The sequence below is a fragment of the Chamaea fasciata genome, unplaced genomic scaffold (genome assembly GCF_029207755.1).
Source record: "Chamaea fasciata isolate MVZ Bird 193981 ecotype frontalis unplaced genomic scaffold, bChaFas1.0.hap1 SCAF_670, whole genome shotgun sequence".
Taxonomy (NCBI): domain Eukaryota; kingdom Metazoa; phylum Chordata; class Aves; order Passeriformes; family Sylviidae; genus Chamaea; species Chamaea fasciata.
This window is the reverse complement of record NW_027094755.1, coordinates 42,097-57,235: the sequence shown is the minus strand read 5'-3', so window position 1 is coordinate 57,235 and position 15,139 is coordinate 42,097. Positions and strand designations below refer to the sequence as shown.

The 15,139-nt window shown below is 71.2% G+C and overlaps 5 protein-coding genes and 1 long non-coding RNA gene across 8 annotated transcripts; 3 read left to right on the top strand and 3 right to left on the bottom strand.

Moving 5' to 3' along the window:
* Positions 1-254: 254 nt before the first annotated feature.
* LOC136305809 (neuronal tyrosine-phosphorylated phosphoinositide-3-kinase adapter 1-like) lies at positions 255-2,486 on the bottom strand (the record flags this gene model as incomplete). Its single annotated transcript, XM_066209118.1, is given in 12 exon segments — positions 255-496; positions 498-508; positions 588-768; positions 771-854; positions 856-1,108; positions 1,110-1,267; positions 1,269-1,432; positions 1,615-1,681; positions 1,683-1,751; positions 1,753-1,833; positions 1,835-1,853; positions 2,364-2,486. Coding segments are annotated over 12 exon segments (1,394 nt in total), but the record flags the coding sequence as incomplete, so codon positions are not given.
* A 1,018-nt stretch (positions 2,487-3,504) lies between these two features.
* On the top strand, positions 3,505-5,090 carry LOC136305805 (TSC22 domain family protein 4-like). The gene is made up of 4 exons (XM_066209113.1): positions 3,505-4,016; positions 4,092-4,186; positions 4,394-4,442; positions 4,734-5,090. The coding sequence occupies exons 1-4, from the start codon at positions 3,684-3,686 to the stop codon at positions 4,926-4,928; spliced, it is 672 nt and encodes a 223-aa protein (XP_066065210.1). The 5' UTR covers positions 3,505-3,683; the 3' UTR covers positions 4,929-5,090.
* A 98-nt stretch (positions 5,091-5,188) lies between these two features.
* Positions 5,189-6,397, top strand: PPP1R35 (protein phosphatase 1 regulatory subunit 35). Its single transcript, XM_066209114.1, has 4 exons — positions 5,189-5,458; positions 5,660-5,879; positions 5,973-6,088; positions 6,187-6,397. Exons 1-4 carry the CDS (start codon positions 5,366-5,368, stop codon positions 6,349-6,351), a joined length of 594 nt encoding a protein of 197 aa, XP_066065211.1. The 5' UTR covers positions 5,189-5,365; the 3' UTR covers positions 6,352-6,397.
* Positions 6,398-6,455: 58 nt separating this feature from the next.
* Positions 6,456-9,777, bottom strand: MEPCE (methylphosphate capping enzyme). Its single transcript, XM_066209116.1, has 4 exons — positions 8,560-9,777; positions 7,577-7,795; positions 7,145-7,271; positions 6,456-6,732 (listed from the first exon to the last, which is right to left on the bottom strand). Exons 1-4 carry the CDS (start codon positions 9,760-9,762, stop codon positions 6,680-6,682), a joined length of 1,602 nt encoding a protein of 533 aa, XP_066065213.1. The 5' UTR covers positions 9,763-9,777; the 3' UTR covers positions 6,456-6,679.
* A 958-nt stretch (positions 9,778-10,735) lies between these two features.
* On the bottom strand, positions 10,736-15,113 carry ACTL6B (actin like 6B). 2 transcript variants are annotated; one of them, XM_066209119.1, is made up of 14 exons: positions 15,037-15,113; positions 14,624-14,700; positions 14,347-14,512; positions 13,821-13,921; positions 13,420-13,517; positions 13,181-13,275; positions 12,605-12,771; positions 12,181-12,270; positions 12,028-12,089; positions 11,820-11,934; positions 11,520-11,600; positions 11,326-11,421; positions 10,999-11,085; positions 10,736-10,908 (listed from the first exon to the last, which is right to left on the bottom strand). In XM_066209119.1, exons 1-14 carry the CDS (start codon positions 15,059-15,061, stop codon positions 10,828-10,830), a joined length of 1,341 nt encoding a protein of 446 aa, XP_066065216.1. In that variant the 5' UTR covers positions 15,062-15,113; the 3' UTR covers positions 10,736-10,827. The 2 variants fall into 2 exon arrangements, with proteins under 2 accessions (XP_066065216.1, XP_066065217.1); XM_066209120.1 differs by having other exon boundaries at positions 10,737-10,908; positions 12,665-12,771.
* On the top strand, positions 12,614-14,962 carry LOC136305811 (uncharacterized). Of its 2 annotated transcripts, none has more exons than XR_010725431.1 (4): positions 12,614-12,821; positions 12,938-13,020; positions 13,191-13,422; positions 14,459-14,962. It is a non-coding gene; the product is annotated as an uncharacterized lncRNA (long non-coding RNA). The 2 variants fall into 2 exon arrangements; XR_010725430.1 differs by having other exon boundaries at positions 12,922-13,020.
* Positions 15,114-15,139: the final 26 nt, after the last annotated feature.

Below are 15,139 nucleotides of genomic sequence, written 5' to 3'. Positions count from 1 at the left end.
TCACCCCCCTTGTCACCCCCCCATGTCACCCCCTTGCCAGACCACCGGTGTCACCCCCTTGTCACCCTCCCGATGTCACCCCCCCTGTCACCCACCGGTGTCACCCCCCTGTCACCCCCCTCCCCGGTGTCACCGCCTCCCAGGACCCTCATATTGTCCCCGTCTCTGCGCCCACCCGACATCTGTCACCACCGCAAATGTCCCCGCTCCCCCCAGGACCGCCCCCCCGTGTGGCTCTGCATGACCCCCACAACCCGGTATCCTTGTGGACCCTCCCGCCCCCCCCGGGGCCCCTCCTGTGCCCCCCACCATGACCCCGCGTGCCCCACAATGTCCCCAAGAGGGGTCCCCACACATACCCGAGGGTCTCCCGCAGGCGGGGAAGGTCTGGCAGGGCACGGGGGGTCCCGGCCGCCCCCGGGGCCCCTCGGCCCGCACCGGGATTCCCGAGGGGGGGAAGAACCGCCCCCGCCCCGCCCCGCTCCTCCCGTGGGGGGCTCCGGCGCCTCTGCCGAAAGGGTGGGGCGGGTCAGTCCCGCCCACGGGGCGTGGCCCCCGTCGCAAGCCGCCCCTCCCCTGTCACTCACTCTCGGTCTCCTTCCCGCGGCGGGCGGAGGCTCCGCCTCCCCGGCGAAGGGGCGGGTCCTCCTCGCGGGTAAGGGCGGGGCCTCCAGGCGCCACGCCCCCACGCAGGCTCTCGTAGGCGGGAGGGCGTTTCCCGGGAGGCGGGGCTTCGGCGGAGGGTGGAAGAGGCAGCGGCCCGAGCCCCCGCCCCCCCCGCGCTCGCGCCCCGCCCCGCCCGGCGCGTGGTGCGGGGGGAGGGGCGTAGAGTGGCTGCGCGCGCGGGCGGGGGGGCGGCCCCTCGCGGCGAGAGGGGAGGGGCAGGCGCGAGGCGCCCTCAGGGGGCGGGGCCAGCGGGGGCGGGCGGGGCGGCAGCAGGTTGGGGAAGGGCGGCGGGATGGGGGCGGGGCCGGAGAACGGGGCGTGACCGATGAATGGGGCCCGGCCGGCATGAGAGGCGTGGCCGGAATAAGGGGCGTGGGCGGTGTAGGGGGCGTGGCCAGAGTGCAGCACGGGGCCACCGAAAGGGGCGTGGGCGGTGGGCGGGGGTGTGTCCGTAGTAGGGGACGTGTCCCGGAAAAGGGGCGTGTCCCGGCCCCTCCCCTGCGGGCAGGGGGCAGCTCATCTCCTCGTAAATGGCCTCGGGCTCCTCGGCGGGTGGGGCGGGCGCTCCCGCCGGGCCCCCCCGCCGGGGATCCCCCCCCGGGGACCCCGCGGGCGTCCCCCACCATCTCGATGTACACGGGCTCCTCCGCCTCCCCCTGCTCGGCCAGGGCGGGCGGGGGGCGCCCCGGCCGACAGCCGGGTTTGGGGGGCTGCGCGACGGCTTCAGAGGGGGGCGTCTGCCGCATGCAGCCCCCCCGGGGGGTGCCTGGGGAAGGGAGTGGTGTCAGGGGGCGGCTCGGCCTCTGCGCCCCCCTCGAATTCCCCCGTGTCCCCTTCCTGCCACCCACACCTCCCCAGGACCCCTTCCCGCCACCCCACCCGCCCTGCGACCCTCCATAACCCCCCAACCCCACCAAAACCCCTCCAAACGCGGCCAGTTCTACTCACCGCCTCTCTTGGCGGGCGGTGCCTCCAGGCCGCGGCCCTCCGGGGGCCCGGTGCGGGGCCCGGGGGGGGCGCAGGGGCATCCCCGAGTCGGGGAGCCCCACGGCGTGGCAGGACAGGGAGCGGGGGGCCATGCCGGGGGGCACAGGGCCGGGGGCCGCGTTCCTGCGGCGCCGGAAGGGTCAGGAACCCCACTCGCAGTGGGCGCCGGAGGGACCCCCCCTTCCCGTGCCTTGGGGACCCTGAGGAGGGGACACGGGTAGTCAGGGCGACCCCGAAATTTCTGGGGACGCCCCGACCCCCTCAGAGATTCTGTGGGGCTTCGCTGCTGCGGTGCAGGGGCGCTGGAGTACAGGGGGAACTGGGGGTCACCCGTCTTTGGGGAAAGCAGAAGGTGGGCCGTGGGTCTGGGGGTCAATCCCAGGAGCGCAGGGGGACACAGGGGCTGTCTGCACGAAGGTTTTGGGAAGGGGCAGGGATCTCAGGTTCCCCCAGGGTGATTTGGGGCCCTTTAGGTCCCACCAGCGGAATTCCGAGGGGTTGGTGACCTGCCAGGGTGGCCCTGAGGGATCCCAGAGTCCCCTCCGAGTGGTGCTGGGGCTCCCGGTGTCGCCTCAGGGTGGTCCCAGGGGTACTGGCTTCCCTCCGGGGGTAGTCTTAGAGGGTTTCCACGTCCCTCCACGATGGTCCCAGGGGGTCGCGGTGCCCTCCCCGGGGTGTCCCCTCAGTGTCCCCCACGGTGTCCCCCTCACCCCTTGCGCGGCTCCTCCTCGCGGGGGCGCCACTCGGGGCGGCCCTTGCGCTGCAGCAGGTTCATGGCGGCCGCCGGGGGGCGCTCCTCGCCCAGGCGCAGCAGGGGCGGCGGCGGCGGCGGCGAGCTCCGACCGCGGGGGGGCGCTCATGGCTGGGGGCGGGGCCCTTCAGACCCCGCCCCCCCCGGACCGGCGACCCCCCGCCCCCCGAATTCTGCTCCCGAGACCCACCCGGGCCCCGTGTCCGGAGACCCCCCCCCGCCCCTCCCGGAGCCCCGCATGCCGCTGCCTTCCGCCACCCCCGCACCCCCCGCTTGACGCTGGGTCCCGATGTCCGCGCTCCCCTGACCCCCCGTAGACCCCCCGGTCACCCCAGGACCCCACTCCCCACCTGGCGGCGGGGTCCCTCTGTCCTCTCCCCCCACCCTAAGGAACCCTGGGGTCGGCCCCCGCCCGCCGGGTTCCCCAACCCCACCCGGACCCCTCGGCGGGGATGCCGGGGTGCACCCGAACCCACCCGAACGCCTGTGGGCACCGGGCTCCCTCCGCTCACACCGATCCCGGGGACCCCCCCAAACCCGCCCGGGCCCGGCCGGCACCCCCAGGCTGCCGCTGCCCGCCCGAGCACTCCAATTATCCTCGATCTTGGGGTTCCCCCGGCATCCTCCTGCCCCTCAGGATGCGGGGTACCCCCACCCCACCCGGACACCGGGCTCCTCCGTCCCCCCCCCCCTCCGCCCCGGGCCTCCTCCCACCCCGCCCCTCGTTACCTGTCGCTCTCTCGGGGGTCCCAGGGTTGGGGGGGGGGGGGGAATCCTGCGCCGCACCCCCCCCCCCACCGCCGCCAGCACGGCCGGGCCCGGGCCGGGGGCTCACGGGGGGCGTTGGCCCATGGCGGGGGAGGTCTAGCGGCCTGCGGGGGAGGGGCAGCGGGTGGTCACCGGGCGCGGGAGGGGCACCGGGCCCACCCCCATCCCTCCCCTCCTCCCTCACCGGCCGCTCCCGCCTCCCGCTCGCGCCGCTCCATTGGCGCTGACGCAGCGTCCGGGACGCGCCGCGGCTGCGCTGGCGCCGCCTTGCGGCGTGGAGGACCCGCGGCCGCGCCGGGCGGTCACGTGGCCAAGGGGGCGCGCCGCGGGGCGTGGCTCTCTGAAGGGGAGGCGCGGTTTGGGGGCGGGGCGCGCCCGCGTGCGGCCCGGGAACGCCTTAAAAAGAAAGATCACTTCCGGTTCCCACTTCCGGGTCCTGCCGCCGCCGCCGGTGACGGCTCCGGGCCGGCCCCGCCATGATCCTCCTCCTCCTCCCGCCGCCGCCGCCCCCATGAGCCGCAAGAAAAGCGGCTTCGCCATCACCAGCGTCCGCGGCGGCAGCGGGACCGCGCCGGGTGATGCCTCCGGCGCCGCGACCGGTTCTTCATCTTCCTCCTCCGGCAGCCCCAGCGGGTCCCGGTTCCGCCTCGTTCGCTTACTGTCGCCGGGGGAGGTGCTGCGGCGGGGCCGGTGGCTCTGCCGCGATTTCTACGAGCGGGACGCGTCACCGCGGGGAGGCGGCGGCGGCGGGGGGAGGGTCCCGGTGTCGCTGGACGCCCCCCGGGCCGTCCCCGCCCCCCACCAGCCCCGGTCCCTCGGGGCCTTCGCGCAGCTCGTGCAGCAGGTGAGAGGGCGGGGTCTCCTGGGGTGGGGCCACGAAGACCACGCCCCCGAGCCCCGCGCCCCGCTTTGTTTACAGGCGTTGCCCCCCAAACCCCCCTCGCCACGCCCAGGGGGCGGGACTGAGCTCAGCGTGCGCCTGGGATTGGCTGGCGAGGAGAGTGAGGACGAGGGGTAAGGCGGGACTTCTGGCCCGGGAACTTCCGGTGTGGGGCGGGGCTGGGGAGGTGCGAGGGAGGGGCGCGGGTTCCCCTCCCCCACCCCAAAAAAGAGGAAGGTAACTCTGCCCCTCCCCCACCCACCCGAGGTGCCCGGTGTGGGGGAGGGGCGGTGTCCATCTGTCCGTCTGACACCGCCCCCGTCCCCCTCCCTCCATCTCAGCGCCGGGAGTGGCGTCACCGCCATTGACAACAAGATCGAGAGGGCCATGGTGAGACCCCCAGGGGTTCATGGGGGGGCGGGGGGGCTCTGGGTCCTGATGGCGGCTGTAGGAACGGGATGTGGGAGCTTTGGGTCCTGGAAGGGAGACATTAGGGGTCTTTGGGTTGTAACTGGCCAGTATATAGGGAGCTGGATGTAGGATTGGGGTCCTGGAAGGGAGGCACTGGGGGGCTCTGGGTTATAACTGGGGGTTATGGGGGGCTGTGGGAGCCACATGTAGGGTTTGGGTCCTGGAAGGGGGTACTCTAGGGGTCCCTGACTCCTCTCTCTCCCCCCACAGGACCTGGTGAAGTCCCACCTGCTGCTGGCGGTGCGGGAGGAGGTGGAGGCGCTGCGGGAGCAGATCCGGGAGCTGAGCGAGCGGCGGGCGGCGCTGGAGAGGGAGAACCGCCTGCTCCGGGCACTGGCCACCCCGCAGCAGCTCGCCCGCCTCGCGTCCCCGCAGCCCCCGGGGCCGCCCCCGGCGCCGCCCTGAGCTCGGGGGGGTCCCGGGAGGTTCTCAGGGGCCGGGCAGGGGCTCCACGCTCGCTGCACCGCTGCTGCTTTACTGGGAGGGAGGCCCGGAGAGCCGCTGAGCTCTCTCGCCTTTCCTGCGCAACTTGGGGCCTTTTTTAATAAACCCGCGATTTTTACAGCACGGGGGAGGGGCCGTGTTGATTTTGGGGAGAAACTCGAGGGACTTCGGGGTTAATGGATAGGTGGGAGCGGCTCGGGCCAAGGCGGGACTCGAACCCGCGGACCCAGATGCGCAGCCACAGCGGCAAGAGCCGGGCCGCCATCCTGGGAAGGGCGAGAATATAAGGCGCGCCATCTTGGAGGGGTCAGCGGGAGGCGGATGAAGGGGCCGTCATCTTGGTGAGGTAACCGTTAGGGGCGCGGCCACCGGGTGGAAGGGGCGTGACTCCCGCCGCCATGAGGCCGCGCGCGGTCCCTCCGCCGCCGCCGCCGCCGCCGCCGCCCGGGGGGATCCTGAGGCGGGGGGGGCACGGGGGCGGCAACCGGCAGGTGGGGGGAGACGACACGAGAGAACCCCGAAACACCGGGGGGCGGAACGGGGACACCGGAAACACGCGGGAGCGGCCTGGGAGGGGACGGGACACCCCAAACCACCGCTGGAACGGCCCCGGAAAGGGGCAAGTGTGGGTGAACCCCCCAAAACGCGCCCGGGGGCGGCTCCGTGACCCCCGACTCTTCCTGCCCCTGCAGGTGCGTTTCGTGCTCCGCGATGAGGAGGAGGAGGATGATGATGAAGATCGGGGGGCCCCCGCCCCGGCCGTCTCCGCCTTGGCCACGCCCACCCTGCACAGCAGCCGGGGGGGTCCCGGGGGAGGCCCCCGCCAGCCGTTCGACGCCCCCCGAGCGGCGGCCGCGCTCCTGGGCAGCTCCTTCACCGCCCGCAGCGCTCTGGGCGGGGCGGCGGCCGCGGGTCAGTTCGGGGCGGGGGGCTCGGCCCTCACCCACCCCCCCCGTTCTCACCCCGTTTGTTCTCCCCGGTTTAACCGAAATCGCTCCTTTTTAGCCATGAACGTGCCGCCGGCACAGCGCCTGTTCCGCGGCCTGGTCAGCCTGGCCGTGCCCCCCCCGCCGGGGCCGCGCAGGGCGGGGGTCCCGGCCCCCCCCGCGCCCCTCCCGCAGGTGAGACCCCACCCCAAATCCCCAAGTCCCGCCCTGTGCCCCCCCCCGGTGCTGAGGGGCCGCCCCCACCCACCGTGCTGTGCCGTGTCCTCCCGCAGGTGCCCGGGCCGCAGTTGGGGGTGCTGGTGGGCGCTGCTGCCGGGGGGAGGAGCTGGCCCTGGCTGCCCCCCCCGGCCCCCCCCGAGCCCCCCCGGGCCCTCCCGCGCCCCCCCGGAGCCGCCTTCACCATGTACCACAAGCTGCAGCAGTGGGGGGGTTGCTGAGGGGGAAACACCCCCCCGAAAATAAACAACTAATTTGGGTTTTTGATGGGGCATCTTAACCCCCCCTTTAAACTGCCCCCGCCCAAAAAAAACGACTCCCCCCCCCCCGCTGACAATTCACCTCCTTTATTCTGGGGCCCCCCCCCTCGCACAGAGCAAACCACGGCAAACGCCCGGGGGGGGGGAGGTAACACCCCAAAAATTGGGGGGAGGGGGGGCAAACGGAGCCCCTCCCCCGTTTGGCATCTGGTGGGGGAGGGGAGCGATCTCCCCTCCCCCCTCTGGGAGCGCCGGGGCCCCCCCGGACCGGGGGGAGTCCCGGGGGGGCTCAGGGGGCGTCGCCTCGTCCCTTGTGGAAGAGATAAATCGGCCGCTGGAAGCCTGGGGGGCACAGAGGGGCGTCGGGTGAGGGGGGGACCCCGAATTTACACCCCAGGAACCCCAAACTCCCCTCTGCCAACCGCTCCCAGTCTCCGGCTGACCCCAAAGCCCCAATTCGGGGGGCTGCACCCCCACCAGACGCTCTTTTTCATCAAACCAGGTGCCCCCACCCCGACCCTCTGACCCCTAAAACCCCTTTGGGGCTTGGGGTCCTGACACTGGGATTTGGGGTCCCACCTGGGATTTGGGGCACCCCTCCACCATGGGATTTGGTGAACCATCCTTGGGATTTGGGGTCCCACCCTTTGGGGATTTGGGGTTTCATCCCTGGGATTTGAGGTCCCACCCTTTAGGTATTTGGGGTCCTGACCCTGAGATTTGGGGTCCCAGCCCCGGGATTCGGGGTCCCCACCTTTGGAGCTGTGCTGGGGGGTCCCCAGGAGCTCGCAGCGCTCGAAGCCCACCTCGGGGGAGGTCAGGTACGCCGGGAACTGCTCCGGCCGCAGCCGGATCCGCTGGTAGTTCCGGTACGTCGTCTCCTGGGGGAGACCGGTCTGGGGTCAGCCCCAAAACCCCCTTGGGGACCCCAAAACCCTCCCTGGGGATCCCAAAAATCCCCCCAGACCCCGTTATTACCCCAGAGCCCTTCATAACCCCTCTGGGACCCTCCAGAGTCCTCTCTGCCCAGCGCAAACCTGGCTGTAACCCCTCTGTGACCCCCCAGAGCCCCCCAAACCCCTCTGTGACCCCCCCAAACCCCTGTGCGACCCTAATGAGGACCCCCAAATCCCTCTGTGACCCCCCCCCGAGCCCCCCAAACCCCCCAGAGCCCCCCAGCACTCACGGTGAGCCCCTTGCGCTTGCGGTAGGACTCCCAGGGCTGCGGCTCCAGCAGCAGGAGCCCCCCAGGCCGCAGGTGCCGGAACGCCCGCCGGAACAGGCGCTTGAGCCCCTCGTCGCCCCAGTTGAGCTGCACCCACTTGGTCAGGGACAGCAGCAGCACCACGTCGAACTCGGGGCGCTGAGCCCCCACGGCCTCCTCCCGCTCCGGGACGTAGTTACCCTGTGGGGTGGGGACACTTAGGGGTCTGCGGGTCTCTGGGGGTGTCTGAGGGGGGATTTGGGGTCTCTGGGGGAGCGGGGACAGCAGCAGCACCACGTCAAACTTGGGGTGCTGAGCCCCAGCAGCCTCCTCCCGCTCCGGGATGTAGTTACCCTGTAGGGGGAACGGGGGGCACGGTCACGGGGGAGCTGGTGAGCCCCACAGAAGGGGCCTGGGGGGGGATCGGGGGTGCGGGCCACAGGCTCAGCCCCACTGAAGGGTTTTTGGGGAGTGGGGGGCACAGGCTGAGCCCCACTGAAGGGGAATGAGGGGGTCTGGGGGCACACAGGGGGCTGGGGGGCACAGGCTGAGCCCCACTGAGGAGGTCCGGGGGTGTTTGGGGGGTCAGGGGTATGGGCTGAGCCCCACTGAGGGCTCACCAAAACCCACCGAGAGCCCCCCAAACCCTCCCCAAGCACTTGTCATCCCCTCAGACCCACCCAGACGCCCCCAAATCCCCACGAGACCTGCCCAGAACTCTGCTCCACCCCCTTGAGACCCACCCAAAACCCACCCCAAATCACCCCCACGCACCTGTCACCCCCTGCAACCCACCGAGTCCCCCCTAAGCCCACCGAGATCCCCAAAACCCCCACAAGACCTGCCCAAAGCTCCGCTCCAGCCCCTTCTGCACCCACCGACGCCTTCCTAACCGCACCCCAAACCCTCCCCACGCGCTCGTCACCCCCTAAGACCCCCCCCAAACCCCCATGTCTCCCCCTCACCGTGACGAAGACCACGTTGTGCGGGAACTCGGCGGCGCCGGGCCCGTCGGGCGGCAGCTGCGGGGCGGCGATGGGACCGCGGGAGGCGCAGAGCGCGGCGGGGAAACCTCTCTTGCCTCCTCCTCCTCCTCCCTCTCCTCCCTCCGGGGCCGCCCCCAGCCCCTCGGACAGGTAGTGGCGGATGTTCTGCCGCGCCGAGCGGATCAGCCGCCCGTCAATGTCCAGCCCCACCACGCGGGCGGGCGCCCAGCGCTTGGCGATGCTCAGCGTCAGGTGCCCCACGTTGCAGCCCACGTCCAGCACCTCCTTGCCCGCGAACCACTCGGGCCGCAGCGCCCGCAGCCGCGCGTCCTCCACGTCCGGGTTGCGGTACCCGTAGTACTTGCAGTAATTCCCGTACTGGAACTTCCGCGCCTGGCGCCGCGGCCGCTGCGCCGCTTTCCCGCCGGCTTTCGGCTTCTCGGAGGACGAGGAGGACGGAGGGGGAGGAGGAGGGCGAGGCCCCTCGGATTTGCTGCAAGTCCGTCGGCGCTTGCGGTGGCGGCCGGGGGCGGCGGCGGGCAGGGCGGCGGGGGGCGGCGGGGCGGCGGGGGCGGCGGAGGGTTCGGCGGGGCGGGCGGCGGGATCCTCGCCGCCGCCGTTATTGTTCCCGGCGTTACTGTTGGCGTTGCCGGCGTTGCGCTGCTGGCCGCGGTGGCGGTGCCGGCGCCGGGCGCTCTTGGCCGGGGACGCCAAGCGCAGCGCTTCGCCCGGCGCGTTCAGGCTCAGCGGGTCCGTGATGTCCCGCGGCACCAGGATCTCCACCGGGTCGCGGCCGCGCTGCGGCAGCGGCGAGGATTGCGGCGTGCGCGCGTTCAGCGCCCGGCTCACCTCCTCGTCCAGCAGGCTGTTGAGGTTCAGCGGGTCGAAGATGTTCCCGCCGAGCAGGAACTCGGACGGCAGCACCGGGCCGCACTCCGAGGCCGCGCGGCGGCGCCGCTTCCACGCCGGCTGCTTCGCCCCGCAGCTGCTGCGCCGCTTGCCGCCGCCTCCCCCGGCGGCGCGGAGGCCATTGCGGGGCCGCGGGGGCTCGGGAGGGCCCGGCGGGGCGGCGGCGGCGGCGGGAGGAGGCGGCGGCGGCGGCGGCACCAGGAAGGCCTCAGGCGCCGCCGCCATGGCGGCCCGGCCCGCGCCTGCGCGCTGCGCCGCGCCTCCCCCGCGCATGCGCGGCCGGAAGGGGGGAGCGGGGGTAGCCGCGCGCGAGACCCGTCCGCGCCCGCCGCCTCCCGCCCGCGATGGCAGCGCCGCGCCGGCCCGCCGCCGCTTATATACCGGAGGGGCGGGGCTGAGCGCGGCCACGCCCACGAGACGGGGCGAGGAAGCAGCCGGCAGCCAATGGGAGCGGCCCCGGGGCACGCGGCGGCCAATAACGGGAGTCGGCGCGCGGGGAGAGAGAGAGGGGGCCTGAAGTGATCGGGGTGCCCGCTGCGAGCGCCTGCGCGGAGAGCGCGAAAGAACGGCGGGCGGGGCGGGCGGGGCTGGCGGGGCGGGAGCGGATCCTGCCGAAGGCTTGCGGGGCGGGAGAGGTGCGGGGACGGGGCAGACGGGCGGCCGGAAGGCAGAGAAGGCGAGGTATGGCCGCCCCGCACCGGGGACCTCCCTGCGCGCGCGGAGGCTGCCGGTAGTTGGAGTCCGTGCGGCAGTTGCGCGCGCGCGCAGCGCGAAGAGCCTTCTTCCCCACACGCCCCCTCCCGTTTTCCAGCGCCGGTGCCTCCTCCTCCGTCCCTCGGCCGCGTACTCACGTTACCGTCCCGCTCGTGACGTCACCGAGCCGGTTCTGCCCCTCCCACCCTCCCGGTAACGGAGCGCACAGCGCGCGCGCGCACGCGGAGCTCTCGCGAGAAGCAGCGGGCGCAGTTCCAGCCGCGGCCGCTGGGCGGTGCCGCCGCCTCTCGCGAGAGCCGCGCGGCGTCTCGCGCCCGGCCCCAGCGCGCGCCTCGCGCCTGCGCAGTGCCCGCCCCCGGCACGTGCCGCCCGCGCGCCTCGCGGGCTTCCCCCCCGACCCGGGTCGCGTGACCCGCCGCGCCCCGCTCTGAGGCGAAAAGCGGCGGAATCGGTAAAATAGTCTAAAAAAGCCGGCAAGAGCCCCACGCACCAACAGCTACCATCCATCCCCACCGCCGCCGGCCCCCACAGGCGCCCCGGAGCCGCTTTCAGGTGGTTTTTTGCAGGCTTTATTGATTTTTTTTTCCCCTCATTTCTTCCCCCCCTCAGGGGCTCCGCGCCCCCTCAGGGACACTTGCGCTCCACGCACTGCTTCCCGCCCTCCTCGTACTCCTGCTTGGAGATCCACATCTGCTGGAAGGTGCCCTACGGGAGAATTCGGGGCGTTTTGAGGGTTTTTTTGGGGGGGGGGGGGGTCCCAGGTCGGGGGAATCCCCGTGATCTCCACGGACTCACGAGCGAGGCCAGGATGGAGCCCCCGATCCAGGGGCTGAAGCGCCGCTCCATGGTGCTGTTGCTGGCGATGAGCTTCAGCCGCATGCTCTGGGAGAGGGGGAGTCACTGCGGGTCACTGGGGGCAACTGGGAGCCACTGGGAGGGACTGGTGGTAACTGGGAGGTGCAATCTGGGTGTCCCCGCACCCCAAATGTCCCTCAGAGGGGTTCAGGGCCCCTCTCCAGCTCCCCCATCCCCCATTCGGGGGGTCCCTCCCAGGAAGAGTTTGGTGTTCCCGTCCCAAACCGTGTGGGGGGATAATTCGGGGTCTCGTCGGGGGTCCCTCACCGGGGGCGTTTTCTGCGCCAGCTCCCGGTTCAGGCGGTCGGTGAAGCCCTGCAGCAGCGTGTTCCCCCCGGTGACAATGACACTGCCGTAGAGACCCTGGGGATGGGGACACGGGCAGGGGACCAGCAGGATTTGGGGTGTCCTCGCTGCTCCCCAGGACCCCCCGGAATTCCCCCCCCCATCCCTGGACCCACCGGCCGGATGTCGATGTCACACATCCCGATGCTGGTGGTCACCACGTGTCCCACGCCCAGCATGGTGTTCCCCGAGAGGCCCTGGGGGAAAACTGGGGAGGTCAGGGGGGTCCCAAACACCCCCGGGACCTCCCTGTTCCCCCCAAACCCCTGGGACCCCCAAAACCCCGCTGGGGACCCTTAAACCTTGACATTGGAAAAGTCAAAGAGCTCTCAGGAATGCAGAATTTGGGGGGTGGGGGGTCCCCTAAACCCTCCGGGACCCCAAAACCTCAGAGACCCCCCCCAAGATCCCCAAACCTTGACGTTGGAGGGGTCGAAGAGCCCCTCGGGGATGCGGAGCCGCTCGGCCCCGTAGTCGGTGTTGTACCCGTTGGGCATCTCGTAGTGAACCGTCGGCATCTGCGCCGCCACCCTGCGGAGAATTTGGGGGATTTGGGGGGAAATTCAGGGTCCTCCCCACCCTAAAATCCCCCCAAAACCACCCCGGCATCCTGGCATCACTCACTGCTCGTCGTAGGGGGAGTCCGAGACCTGCAGCACCGAGGCCTGGAAGTCCTGGATCACCTCCTGGAGGGAGAAAAGGACCCCAAGAAAAGGGGGTTGGGACCCTCCGAAACCCCCCCACCTCGGGGACCCCCCAAAAATGCCCCCTGCTCACATTGCAGGTGAAGTTGTGCCAGGACTTGGACACCTGGGGCAGCTTCTCCTTCTTCTTCCAGCTCGGGGGGGCGCCTTCCCGCACCGGCTCCTGGGGAAGGGGGGTCTGTGTGGGCGCGGCCAGCCCAAAAGGGGCGGGGCCTGGGGGTTAATGATGCTAAAGGGGCGCGGTTAAGTGAAAGGGGTGGAGCCTCCCCTGGGCTGGGGTAAGAGGAGGAATCATAGGGTCACTGAGGGGGCGGGGCCAAACAAGAGAACTGCCCAATAAGGCTGTGGCCCCAAAGGGGTGGAGCTAAGCGATGAGCCTACCCCCAGACTGGGCGAAGCTAAGAAATTTTGGCTGCCGCAAAGGAAGTGGGGCTAAAGAATAAGACCACCCCCAAATGGGTGGGACCAAGTGGGAGGGGCCTTGGGTTTGGCCGCACCCTGCCTGTGTCCTCTCTGATTGGCTGCCCTCTGGTCACGCCCATCCGGGCCACGCCCACCTTGGCAGCGATCATGTAGGGGGGCACGATGTCGATGTTGAGCTCCTGGAACAGCTCCCGGCACTGCATGGAGATGAAATCCCCGGCCAGCGGCGACTTCACGATCCCTGCGGGGCGGGGCCGTCGTCAGGCTCCACCCACCCCTCCCCTGGGACAGGTGCGCGCTCACCTGGCTGCGGGGTGTGGCCACTGTGCATGTTCCAGGCGGGCCCTCACCTGCCCCAGGTGTGTCTCAGATATGTTCTCACCTGTCTCAGGTGACCCCTGCCCCAGGTGTGTTCCAGGTGTCCCAGGTGACCCTCCCCTGTCCCAGGTGTGTTCCCACCTGTTCCAGATGTGTCCCAGGTGTGTCCCAGGTATGTTCTCCCCTGCCCCAGGTGTGTCCCAGATGTGTTGTCCCCTGTCCTAGGTGTGTCCCAGATGACCCTCCCCTGTCCCAGGTGTGTTCTCCCTTGTCCCCAGGTGTGTCCCCACCTGTCCCCAGGTGTGTCCCCACGTGTCCCCAGGTGCGCTTACCTTGCTGCAGGATGTACCCGTCGTGCACGGGGATGGCCGTGGTGTGCGTGGCCCCCGAGTCCAGCACCAGTCCCGTGCTGCGCCCGTTGGCGAAACTGCGCCGGTCAAGGCGCCAAAACGGGGCGGGGACACCCCCGACCACGCCCCCAACCCCACCCTGGACACGCCCCTCGCCCCCCGGCCACGCCCCGCGGCGACAGCGGCGACAGGGGCGGTGACACGGCGGTGACAGCGGATACGCGGTGAGCACGGCGGTCTTGCAGAGGAAGAAGGCCGGGATGTTGTAGTGCTCGAACATGAGCTCGGTCAGCTTCTCCCGCTTGGCCCGCGTGTTCCACTGCGGCACGGGGGCGTTGGGGACACTGAGGACAGCCAGGGGACACCCCGGGGACAGCCACCCAGGGGACAGCCAGCCAGGGGACACCGAGGGGACAGCCAGCCAGGGGACTCTGAGAACTTTGGAGACAGCCAGGGGACACCCCGGGGACACCCAGCCAGGGGGACAGCCAAGGGACACTGGGGGTATTGGGGACACTGGGGATATTTGGGACACCCAGGAGACGCCCAGGGGGACGGCCAAGAATTACCCCGGGGACACTGGGGACACCTTGGGGACACTCCGCGGGGCGGTGTCACCTACCGGCGCCTCAGACATGAGCACCGGGTGCAGCCCCGGCTCCGACTTGACGTGTTTGCCATAGGTGTGGTCCAGGATGGCCTGGAAACACTCCCAGTCCTCGACTGGGGACAGCGGGGACATGGGGACACCCGGGATGGCCCCCGGGGCTGTCCCCTGGGCCCCGCTGCTGTCCCCACGCCATCCCACAATGTTCTCCTGTATCCACCCCGCTCTTCCCCCTTGTCCCCAAAAATCCCCCCTTGTCCCTCCTGTCCCTGCGCCCTCCCCGTACGCCCCGCAGTCCCCTCTCTCCCCGCTCTTCCCCACTGTCCCCTGTGTCCCCATGTCCCTCCACTGTCCCCATGTCCCCATTGTCCCCCCACTGTCCCTAGTGTCCCCCACTGTCCCCACTCTCCCCCATGTCCCCACTGTCCCCAGTGTCCCCATGTCCCCAGTGTCCCCATGTCCCCGGTGTCCCCGGTGTCCCCAGTGTCCCCAGCTCACTCACGTCCCCATGTCCCCAGTGTCCCCACTGTCCCCAGCTCACTCATGCCGTTCTTGAGCGGCGACAGGACCTCGACGCCCTCGCGGGCCACGTGCAGGGCGTTGGTGTCGATGTAATAGACCTTCCCGCCCTTCTTGTCCTTGTCCCCGTCCAGCTCCAGGGACACCTCGTCCGGGGACAGCAGCCCCACCGTGGTGGGGAAATCCGCCTGGGGACGGTGACTTTGTCGCTGTGGCCCTGAGGACACCGGGGACACCACCGCCCCAGGGACACGGCAGGGGTGACAGTGGCACAGGGAGGGGGACATGGTGACACCCACCTTGGGACAATCCTCGCCGGCGTAACCGGCCCGCACCGAGAAGGAGCCGATGTCGAACACCAGAGCCCCGACCTCATCTGGGGCGAGGGGACAGGGACACGGTGACACCGGGACACCCCCAAAGGACAATGAGACCCCCCCAAAAAACCCCAGGACCCCCCCGGTCCCACAGGACCTTTGGGGTGCCACACTGGGGGGGTGACACGGTGACACCGGGATCCCCCAAAACAATGAGACCCCCCCCCAAAAAAGCCCCCGGTCCCACAGACCCTCAGGGATGTGACACCGGAGGGACACACGGTGACACCGGGGCCCCCCCATCCCCCCCCGGCCCCCGCCTTGGCCCCGCCCCTCCCGCAGTGGCCCCGCCTCCCGCGGAGGCCCCGCCCCCGGGCGAGGCCCCGCCCCCGCACCGCCGCCGTAGACGCCGCCGCTCATGGCCGCCTTCAGCACCGGGACAGCGCCGGCCGCGAGCCGGGGGCGGGGCCTCTCCGGCAGCCCAATCGGCGCCCGCCG

Excerpts from the sequence above, each read along its gene's own strand:
- ACTL6B (XM_066209119.1), bottom strand. The coding sequence starts at position 15,061 with ATGAGCGGCGGCGTCTACGGCGGCG. Across the intron at positions 12,090-12,180 it reads GGCACAACTTCACCTGCAAT|GAGGTGATCCAGGACTTCCA; the intron begins GTGAGCAGGGGG and ends TTCTCCCTCCAG. Across the intron at positions 11,086-11,325 it reads TGGCGCAGAAAACGCCCCCG|AGCATGCGGCTGAAGCTCAT; the intron begins GTGAGGGACCCC and ends CCCCTCTCCCAG.
- LOC136305805 (XM_066209113.1), top strand. The coding sequence starts at position 3,684 with ATGAGCCGCAAGAAAAGCGGCTTCGCCATCACCAGCGTCCGCGGCGGC. Across the intron at positions 4,017-4,091 it reads TCGCGCAGCTCGTGCAGCAG|GCGTTGCCCCCCAAACCCCC; the intron begins GTGAGAGGGCGG and ends CTTTGTTTACAG. Across the intron at positions 4,443-4,733 it reads ACAAGATCGAGAGGGCCATG|GACCTGGTGAAGTCCCACCT; the intron begins GTGAGACCCCCA and ends CTCCCCCCACAG.
- PPP1R35 (XM_066209114.1), top strand. The coding sequence starts at position 5,366 with ATGAGGCCGCGCGCGGTCCCTCCGCCGCCGCCGCCGCCGCCGCCGCCC. Across the intron at positions 5,459-5,659 it reads ACGGGGGCGGCAACCGGCAG|GTGCGTTTCGTGCTCCGCGA; the intron begins GTGGGGGGAGAC and ends CTGCCCCTGCAG. Across the intron at positions 6,089-6,186 it reads CCCCCGCGCCCCTCCCGCAG|GTGCCCGGGCCGCAGTTGGG; the intron begins GTGAGACCCCAC and ends GTCCTCCCGCAG.
- MEPCE (XM_066209116.1), bottom strand. The coding sequence starts at position 9,762 with ATGCGCGGGGGAGGCGCGGCGCAGCGCGCAGGCGCGGGCCGGGCCGCC. Across the intron at positions 7,272-7,576 it reads GCAAGCGCAAGGGGCTCACC|GAGACGACGTACCGGAACTA; the intron begins GTGAGTGCTGGG and ends GGTCTCCCCCAG. Across the intron at positions 6,733-7,144 it reads CCCCCAGCACAGCTCCAAAG|GCTTCCAGCGGCCGATTTAT; the intron begins GTGGGGACCCCG and ends TGTGCCCCCCAG.